General features: G+C 38.3%; 1 protein-coding gene across 1 annotated transcript in view; it reads left to right on the forward strand.

Moving 5' to 3' along the window:
* The window catches only part of rftn1a (raftlin, lipid raft linker 1a), a 40,721-nt gene extending 35,211 nt beyond the window's left edge, over window positions 1-5,510 (forward strand). Inside the window, exons 8-9 of the mRNA XM_030147779.1 lie at window positions 4,684-4,759; window positions 5,061-5,510. Of these exons, the coding sequence (XP_030003639.1) occupies window positions 4,684-4,759; window positions 5,061-5,486 (502 nt within the window). The 3' untranslated portion in view covers window positions 5,487-5,510. The remainder of the gene's footprint in view (window positions 1-4,683; window positions 4,760-5,060) is intronic.
* The last annotated feature ends 5,248 nt before the right edge of the window (window positions 5,511-10,758 follow it).

Genomic DNA, 10,758 nt, shown 5'->3' on the forward strand with positions numbered 1-10,758 from the left:
TGTCCAGATTTCTTACGAACTGGAAGATTCGTACAAACCCATTGTTCATAAGAATCTTTGTGACCTAGGCATTAATGCTGTTTCCTTGACAATGACAACATCCGGCCTCAGAAAATGAAAAAAAAACAAAAAAAAAAAACAGCTGTTTTTTGTCCATTTTTCCCATTTCTGTCAGGTAGTAACTTTCTTTTTTGTTATAAGAAAGAGAAAATGAAAATCAATCTGTTTTTTAAATTTGGTTTATCTGTTTGGACACTGAAAAAGAAAAACACCTTGAAATTCAATTTTAATCCCTCTATTTTAAAACAAAATTCAATTAACCACTAGTTTTTCTTTTGTTTCTGAAAAGAAAATCCAATTACCAAAAGATACACTGACCCTCTCAGGGCTGATACTGACTATAATCATTATCAGTATTCAAGGAAACTAGTAAATGAATATAAAAACTGATATTCAACTAATATAAAAGTTTATGCCAAATTTTAGATTAAATCCAAAACGAAATTTTGTTGAAATGCCTTTAAGACGAATTATAAGTGTTTCAGCAATATTTATATCAGTTTTTGTGTTGAACCCACAGTAAAGTATATAAAAAAAAATTCTTCTCTTGTAAGTGTTAATAGGCTGGTACTAAAAGCTTTTTCATGGCTTTTGGAATCGGGCATGATTTCAAATCTGACAGAACTTTGGCAGCTCTTTAGGATTTTGAGTTGTAGGAGGATAGTCTTCCAATCTTGCAGCAATGTCTTTTATTATGTTTTCATAATCTGATGAATATGAGCTGAATTGACTAAATTTACAAATTTCCCCTTAGGATAAAAAAAAAAATAAAGACTCAGAATTGTTTCTAAATGCTTCAGACACTTGTTGCTATACCATTGGGCATCTGCGCAAAACTTTACCGATATTTAATAATGTCAAAAAAACAGAAGTGCGTAATGTCAGTTTTTCCATTAAATCACAAAATGTGATGATTTGTTTATTTATTATCGTGAGATGACATTAGAAATCATTCCATAAACATGGCGACGAAAGTAAATATGGTGTTGATTTACAGATATATTCATTATTATTATATATTACCCCTCTATCTCGTACTAAATTAAAAAATGATTGGGTTTCCTGGTGTGTCCACACATACCGGGACATGTTTCTTCTTCTACGTCACTTGTAACGTACGTCAACGTACGTTTTTTTAATTCACCTGACTCTAGTTGCGAAAAAAGGTCTTTCCATTGCAGTTTTGCGTGATATACCATTTGCACTATGCCAGAAAAACCACCTCTTGCCAGCGTAAAAACTTTTAATCAAAAATGAGACTTTTAGCGAAATTGTTGTTTTTCCATTAGGTAAATGTTTATGCGCAAGTTATATTTGCAGAATTTGATGGTCAATAGAAAAGCAACTACTGTCTCCGCTGTGGGTTGACGGTTTGCAGCGGCACAAACCATCAGTAATCACCATCATGTATCAGCTGGTGGTTTCTATTTCAGTGTTTTCATTACTTCACCCAAATTGAGTGGAAAAATATCAAGGTGCGAGTGGTGGAAATAGGAAATTTTTGAGAGACACTCTGCAACCCATCTATTCATATGCTTTTAACATGTCCTCAACTGGTTATTTGGAGCTCTATGGTCTAACACACCACTTGCACAAATGGATCAGAGGCTGTTAATTCTAGAGAGCTGAGCTTTAAAGGGAATACAGGATGACCAATGAGTTCTTCAGTGTAATAGAAATTTTCATCACTGCACCAGATTTTTCTCTCTGGTGTTGAAAGTCATTAAAGAGATCATTAAGAGCTTATAGAACTAAAACAATGATATTCTGCAATTAGCTATAGTGAAAACATTTAGATCATTTCTCTTTCTTGTTTCTTCAGATAAAACTAGAAACTACAGAAAATGTGTGCACAGCCTCAAGAGACACACAAAAAAACTGAACTAAATGGGTTGTAAAGGTTAAAGATCTGACAAATGTTGAATGAAACCTGGTATAAAGCATCAGAAAATTAATGCAATAAATCTCATATTGTCTGAACAAAATGGTTAAAGACATGTTTAGTGCAAATAGAGGTCACACTAAATATTGCTACATTGGTTTATAGAAGCTGTTTCATCCTATTATGCTGAACATACTTCACATATATCTAGACTGTATCTTAATACAGAGAACTGCATTTGTGGGATTATTAGAACTTTACTGATCAATAAACCTAATGCACTGCAAAAATCTAAATCTTACCTAATGTATTTTTCTCATTTCTAGTCAAAATATCTCATCACACTTAAAAAAAAGACAATCATCTAAAGAGCAACTTTTCAGTGAGATATAAGAACTTATTTTTAGACAATAGATGTTGAAAATCTTATTTCAAGAAATCTTACCAAGATAATTTTCACTTGTTCCATTGGCAGATTTTTTTTTGCTTAATTCAATTAAATTTTGCTTATTTCAAGCAAAAGAATCTGCCAATGGAACTGTCGTGTAAAATTTACAGCCGCAGGTGGGACACATCTTTGGTCCCTTTGATGCTCTTCCACACTGTTTTCTGGCATGTTGAATTTATGTCTCTGAACTCCCTAATCTATGTAGTGGAGCTTTGTCAAGTAAATGCACACTGAGTCAAGTCAAAGTTGGAGCTCGAGCAGAGTTGGAGCCGCATAAAGTGTTTATTCATTCACAAAATAAACGCTGAGTTGATATCTGCAGAAACAACTGACTTTTTTGCTCTGGGAGACCATTTTTATTTGCCCAAAAATAGATTGGGTCTTAGTTATAGACCTTCCCTTTTTACCATATTTAGAACATTAATCTAGTCATGTTAGAGCCCGCCTTTTTTTGCTCTGTCCATGATAGGGTAAATTTTTACTGGTCTCTATCTAGATTGGACAGCATATATACATATGTAACTATTTCCTAGTATTAATTTATCATATATAAATATGTAACTTTTACTTAGAATATGTAAATTATTTCCCAGAATGTCCAAAATTTCCACTCACTTTACTTTTGTCCACCATGATCCAAAATCTTTCCACTGGCGGACATGTCTTTTTGTAGTGGTTCTCCCAGGAAAAAAAGTAGGCTACTCTGGTACAATCTTCACATTACACTAAGAATAACTCCTGGCATGCAAATGAATACAGGTTAAATACTTTTGAATACAAATTGAATACTTTTGATTAAAATACTGGTTTCTGACACCACAGGACAAGTGAAAATTATCTTGGTAAGATTTCTTGAAATAAGATTTTCAAGATCTGTTGTCTAAAAATAAGTTCTTATATCTCACTAAAAAGTTATTCTTTAGGTGATTATGTCTTATTTTAGTGTGACAAGATATTTTGACTAGAAATGAGAAAAATACACTTGGAAAGATTTTGATTTGTTCCAGTGTGTTGGACTAGAATGTTTGCAAAATACTACAGTTGTCAAACATAACCACTCAGCTGTGAGTGGGGCATTTTCTCAAGCCCACAGAAGATTCTTCCTACTGTCCTTGTTCAGAACTTAATTTTCAAGGTTAATTTATTGCCATTCATTCAATGTAGCACATGAAAGAATGAAATATGTACTCAGGTCCCGGCAATAAGCTAAGAAATAGGATAAAAATAGTGAAAATAATCTAAAAAAGTGGTTCCTAACCTTTTTTGGGTCGTGACCCCATTTTAACATCACAAATTTCTGGCGGCCCCAGACATTCAAAATGGACAGTTTTTTGTATTTTTTTTGCTAAAATTAATTTGTTTTTGATCATCTAATAGTTTGCTATACTATGTTTCAAATAAACCTTAATTTTAGATGACATTTAGTCTATATAATGTATAGTATTATGGACGGAGGCAGAAAAGCCAGGTGTAGATTACTGCACAAAGTGAATTTTTTTTTTTCCTTGTTCAGGATATGTACAGTCAGTCCAGCTTGGATTTACAAGGCTGACAATTAATACTGAACAAACAATAACTCAAACTATGAATTGTGAAAGAGCTGCAGCATCTGAAACCAACCACAATGAACATTTGAAAAATAAACAGTACCACAGTGCTTCAGTTTCAGCTTCAGTTTGTCATGTCTTATGGATTGTGATTGTCTCTCTCAACTCACCATATATTTTTATTAATAAGTTGTTTTTTTTTAATCAATTACTGGAAATTTCAGGCAACCCCATTTGAATTCTGGGTGACCCCACATGGAGTCCCGACCCCAAGGTTGAAAAAAACTTATCTAAATAATAGTTGTGCTATGCATGTTGAACCTAGAACTTTGATCTCTAGTTCAATGATTTCTAAAAATCATGTTTAACCAGTAAAGACTAATTACTACTTTCCCTTACAAGATCACTTAGTTGGCTTCATAGTCATTTTTTTATTGTCTTAGACTTGACTTTTTTTTTTTTTTTTTGGATGTGACAAATACAGTGTAGATCCACACAGAGAGGATAGCACAAGCTCTGTTAAAATCACGGTCATGTGAGCATCTCAAAAGGAGCCCACTCTTGAAATCTGTCAGATGGGAAAAAAAAAAACCAAAAAAACACCTTGCTGAAGCACTGTCTTGTAACTTGTCATTTTACAAACCACAAGGAACAGAATCTGGATTTCAATAAAAGTAATATGCAAGCTCTTCATATGATAACATAACAGGTACAGTAATAAAAGTGCTGCTCCTGTCTTTCTGCAGTGACGGGAGTTTGTCCACCAAGCAAATCCTTTTCCTCCAGAGACCCATTTTGCAGCGCAAGAGAAAAGACTTCAAGGTTTGTTCCCCTGTTTTTCCATCTTCAAATCATTTCTGTCACATTTCTGTTGTGCCTTTAGGATACAGAGGGTCACAAAGGGTGTCATTAAAAAGTCATGTTGCTAAATATGGGATGTACAGCAGATATAAACTCAGTCAGCAAACGTCTAATTATAGGCAAATTGTCTGCTTCAAACTGTACAGGAAAGAAGCCTCAGCGAGTGAGACTTTGTTGTGGTTTGTCAGGTGTCTGGAGAGAAAGAAAGAGAAGATGCGGCACAAAGCTAAAAACTGTCTCTAACGCATGTGTTTGATTTCAGATGCTGAACCTCAGGGGTCGCAACAAGGCAAAGAAAAACTCTGCTGGAAAAACAACCGAGGAGACAGAGAGCCGGTCCCCTGTGATGGAGACGGAGATGGACAGTTTGAGAGGAAACACAAAAGAGGAGGAAGAAGGGAGGAAGAGCAGGGACAGCGGAAGGAGCGAAGGAGCGGCCCTTCAGAGAGGTGGAGGCGAGGAGAGGGAGGGCGGCACTCGGCATCAAAAGGCCTTCTTGTTCCTGTCGGGGAGCAGAGCCTCCGTTGACGACCAGGAAGAGGAAACTGACATTGACGATGTCCCTCTGTCCAGGCTGGAGAAGTCTGTGAGATGGACAGATGTGTGTCAGAGAGATGACGGAGGTGTCAAGGAAGAGGCGAAAACGGAAGAGCGGATCAAACTGCAGTTGTTTTCTGGCGTCTGTTGACATATTGGGCACAAAACAAAAAAAGCTCCAGTTGTTACGAACGCCTTTTTAAAGGATCGTGTCGTTCATCCAGATATGTAGTTCCTGGACATCGAAGACATAGTTAGTCATATATGGTATCTGTATTATGTACTGTTGCTAAAGCTTCACTACGCTCTGTCGAGGGCACTAATACTCCTGTGAGTCCATGAAGTTGTAGCTCTTATGAATGGGAAAGTGTTGTGCAGTTCGCTGCTTTGAGTCAGTGTTACTATTTGATGTTTTTTTATACACTGGTCAAAAAAAGTAGACGAACACTTTTTAATCTGAGTAGACCAACCTATCGGTCAAGCTTCTGAGATATTAATCTGATCAGTTTAGTTGCGGAGGGGGTTGTTAATCAGTTTTAACTGGTTTGGTGTTAATGAAATAAACAACAGTTGCACTAGAGGGGCAACAATGAGACCACCCCCGAAACAGGAATGGTTTTACAGGTTGAGGCCACTGACATTTTTTCCCTCCTCAACTTTTCTGGCTGATTTTTGACAAGTTTTTCATTGGATTTGGTTTTGGATTCTGCATCTCTACTGAGAGCATGGATGCACAGGTAGTCCAACTCCTCCAGGATGGTACATCAATACATGCTATTGGGAGAAGGTTTGATGCATCTCCCAGCACAGTCTCAAAGGCATGGAAGAGATTCCATTAGACAGGTGGACTGCACTTATAAAGCGCATTTTCGACACCTTCATGATGCCCAAAGCGCTTTACAAAGCCTCACATTCACACAGTCACACACACATTCATACACCAGTGGGTGGCTGCTGCCATGTAAGGCACTGCCAGGCCCTGCTGGGAGCAATGTAGGGTTCACTGTCTTGCCCAAGGACACTTCGACATGTGGACAGTCGGAGCCAGGATTCAAACCACCAACCCTTCGGTCATTAGACGACCCACTCTACCAACTGAGTCAGTCCCACAGTTGCCCCAGGTAGTTACTCCAGGAAAGCTGGACAGGGCCGTAGAAGGTCCTGAACCCCTCAGCAGGACCAGGATCTGCTCCTTTGTCCAAGGAGGAACAGGTTGAGCACTGCCAGATCCCCACAAAATGACCTCCAGCAGGACACTGGTGTGAACGTTTCTGACCAAACAATCAGAAACAGACTTCACAAGGGTGGTCTGAGGGACCGACGTCCTGTAGTGGGCCTTGTGCACCATACAACTTCATTGGCATTTATCATAGAACACCAGAACTGGACCACCACTGGTGCCCTGTGGTCTTCACAGATGTGAGCTGTTTCAACCTGAGCACATGTGATGGATGTGAAAGGGTCTGGAGATGCCATGGAGAAAGTTATACAGCCTGCAACATCATTCAGCATGAGTGGTTTGGTGGCAGGTCAGTGATGGTCTGCGGAGGCATATCCCTGGAAGGACGCATAGACCTCTACAGGTTAGATCAAGGGTGTCCAGATCCGGTCCTTGAGGGCTGCTATCCTGCATGCTTTAGATGTATCCCTCTTCCAACACACCTGATTCAAATGATAAACCTATGATCAAGCTCTGCAGAAGCCTGATAATGACCCTCAGGTGTGCTGGAAGAGGGAAACATCTAAAATACGCAGGATAGCGGCCCTCAAGGACCAGGACTGGACACTCCTGGGTTAGATAATGAACCCTGACTGCTATTAGGTAACAGGATGAAACCCTTGGACCCACTGTCAGACCCTACCCTGGTGCAATGGGACCTGGGTTCCTCCTGGTCCATGATGATGCCCAGCATCATGTGGTGAGAGTATGCAGGCAGTTCCTAGAGGATGAAGGCATTGACCCCATTGACTGGCCCCTTTGCTCTCCTGACCTAAACCCAGTAGAACATCTCTGGGACATTATGTTCTGGTCCATTCGGCACCACCATGTTGCTCGTCAGACTGTCCAGGAGCTCAGTGATGCCCTGGTCCAGATCTGGGAGAAGAACCCCAAAGACACCATCCGTGGTCTCATTAGGAGCATGACCCGACGTTGTCAGGCATGAATACAAGTACATGGAGGAAACACAAACTACTGAGGATTATTTTGAGTTGCTGCAATGACATTTTGGCGAAGTGGACTGGTGTGATGTATCATTTTTTCCACTTTCATTTTCAGGGTGTCTTTGACTTCATCCCTATATACACTGCAAGAATCAAAATCTTACTAAGTGTATTTTTTTCATTTCTAGACAAAATATCTTATCACCCTTAAAATGAGACATAACCTAAAGAGTAACTTTTCAGCAAGATATAAGAACTTATTTTTAGACAATAGATCTTGGAAATCTTATTTCAAGAAATCTTACTAAGATCATTTTCACTTGTTCCAGTGGCAGATTATTTTTTCTTAATTCAATTAAATTTTACTAATTTCAAGCAAAAACAAAAAAAAAATCTGCCAATGGAACAAGTGAAAATTATCTTGGTAAGATTTCTTGAAATAAGATTGTCAAGATCTATTGTCTAAAAATAAGTTCTTATGTCTCATTGAAAAGTTACTCTTTAGGTGATTATGTCTTATTTTAAATGTGATGACATATTTTGACTAGAAATGAGAAAAATACTCTTAGTAAGATTTAGATTTTTGCAGTGTGTGGCATCTTTTTGTTCCCAATACATCACCCAGTCAATGCCATGACAGATATCCAAGATTTTTTTCCCCCATTTTGATCTGATGTGTTTTCAAAGTGTTCCTCTAATTTTTGAGCAGTGTATAAACTGGGACTATACAAGACAACAATAGAGCAAGTCTCCAGTCCAAGCCTTAAGTATTATTTTTGTCTGTTGTATTTTACTGCTTTCTGATACCTGGACTGTTACAAAAAAGGAGTTCTGGTTTGACTGTATTTTTATATGTAAACTATATAATTTAACAAAAGAATAAGGAGTAAGAGGGGGAAGGTATCGGGGACCATGCACTGATGTACTACCTTAATGTTTAAAGGTTAACTCACTTTTTTCAGGTTGAAACTAGTCATGTGCTGTGGTTTTGAGCATTACACACTTAGATTTGGAGATGTTTACCTCTATTTACCAGTATGATGAAGACCAAGAAAAAGCATCAGGGTTCAGATGTATTATAGGAAAGAACAGAGTTCAATTTTTAGTCATTTCCAGGTCTAGATAAGAATTGAAAAAAGACAAGATGTGTTTCCAAACTATTGCCTCTACTGTTTTGGTCCATGCACTGAACAGACTATAGTAAGATAACATTATGAAGCCACATATGCTACATTTGGATGTGTAGCCTTTATAATAGTTTTACAACAACCTGTGACTTTTAAAATGATCTTTTTAATTTACAGATATCATGTATATAACTGGTGGCATAATTGAAAATGGACCAAAACAGTGCCTCGCTCATGTTGCACGTCCAGAAGAGAAGGGACTTCATGTGATAAAGGGGCGGAGTCAATGGAGTGAGAAGGCTGATGGTTAAGATAATGCTAAATGCTAGCTTACTGATGGTAAACATAATCCAACATCTGCAGAACCTTGTTCATTTGACGGCATTTTTAATGTAACTCATTGGCCAGTCATGAAAAAATACATTTTATGAACTGAAGAGCACCTCCAAATGTCTATTATGGTCAGTGAGTGAGCTATCATAAATACAATTACAGCCTTTTATCCATATTACAATCTTATTAATGGAGCAATAATTTAAAGATGGTAATGGAGAGTCCAGACAAAAATAAAAACAAATGAAACCATACCGACCTCTGGGAAAAAAAAACTTAAAAATTTTAGAGAGATGCCCAGTGGGAGCCGCCACCCCCCCCCCCCCCCCCCCCCCCCCCCCCCCAGTGGCTGTCAGTGGTATTATCCATCAATGTATTGGCTTCCTTTGGTCCTCCTCCCTTTTCCTGTTGAGAATGGAGATCAAATACAATATGGAGAAACTAGGGATGCACAGATACCACTTTTTTGCAGACCGAGCACAAGTACTTACATTTGAGTACTTGCTGATACTGAGTACCAATACCGATGAGTACTTAATAATCCCATTCCAGTTCTTAGTTCCTTTTGTAAATGTGCTTTATTGTCGTTGTTATTAGTCTGACTGGAAAAAAAGTGCTGCTACTGACATTTAATGTGTTGGAATGAACATTTCTCAATTAATCCACCGGGGGTGCCACTCTTAATTAACCATACTGGACAAATACCACGAAGAAGAGTAAGTTTTTTGAGAAGAAAAAGAAGAAGAAAGTCAGTAATAATAAACATGGAGACGACAGAGGCAACACTAATGTGATACTAATGTTGCAGCGTTTTCACTAGTAAAGTTTAAAAGCTTAGCTTCAGCAGGTAGAGAAAAGAGAAATGAGTGATAAGTTTTGTTTTCACTTCCGCTGGCAGCGGTCCACACTGCTCCGTACTCCCGGTGGTATTCTCTGTCTGGGTACGCATCCACCAGCACCTGGAAAACAGATGGAATGTACGCAGAGACAGAACGCTGCGTCTATATCTGTCTGTAACGTTACTTGCAGTCAGCTTTACTTTTATCACCATCATTTATTTTGAAAAATCTCCACTCTTCACACTCCCCACACATTATTTCACCGTCACATACCTGCTACACTGAGCTGGGAATGTCACACGGCTGTAAGTGGTATCGGAGCATTTGTATCAGATTACTTTTACGAGTACGAATACGAGTACACACACTGAGTATCGGAGCCGATGCCCGATATTGGTATCGGTGCATCCCTAGGAGAAACATTTGGATTTCCAGACTATGACCCCTTTGTGGTTTCCTGAAAAAAAAAAAAAAAGTCATGGTATTTTGAGCAGGCATTTTTTGCAGTGTAAGGGTACGGGTCAAAGGGCGCTCAGTGTCTTTAATATCAGTAGTAGAAGTCTGGTGTGTAAATGAACACTCCTACACACAGCTGCTCATGCATGTTCTTCTTGTACATCCATGGGGCTGCCTTTACACCTACAACATTGTTCAGCTGTCGATGTCAACAGATATGAGCTGCAGTGCCCAGCGACTCAGTTATTTCACAAATAACAAATACTCAGAATGTAACATGTACTTTTATCAGTTAGAATTTGAAAGTATTTATTCATCTAAGAAACATCTATCTTTGCAGTCAGATGTCATATCATCTGAAAACTCTACCATCAGTATTTTTTTTTTTTTTCATAAGTTGTAAGCACCACAGGCAAACTCTTGTTTTATCTCCATTTAATTGGTCGGGTCCTAGAAACGTCAGACATAGATATATTAAATTCCTTGCATATAGACCCAAAGGTAT

The sequence above is a fragment of the Sphaeramia orbicularis genome, chromosome 11 (genome assembly GCF_902148855.1).
Source record: "Sphaeramia orbicularis chromosome 11, fSphaOr1.1, whole genome shotgun sequence".
Taxonomy (NCBI): Eukaryota; Metazoa; Chordata; class Actinopteri; order Kurtiformes; family Apogonidae; genus Sphaeramia; species Sphaeramia orbicularis.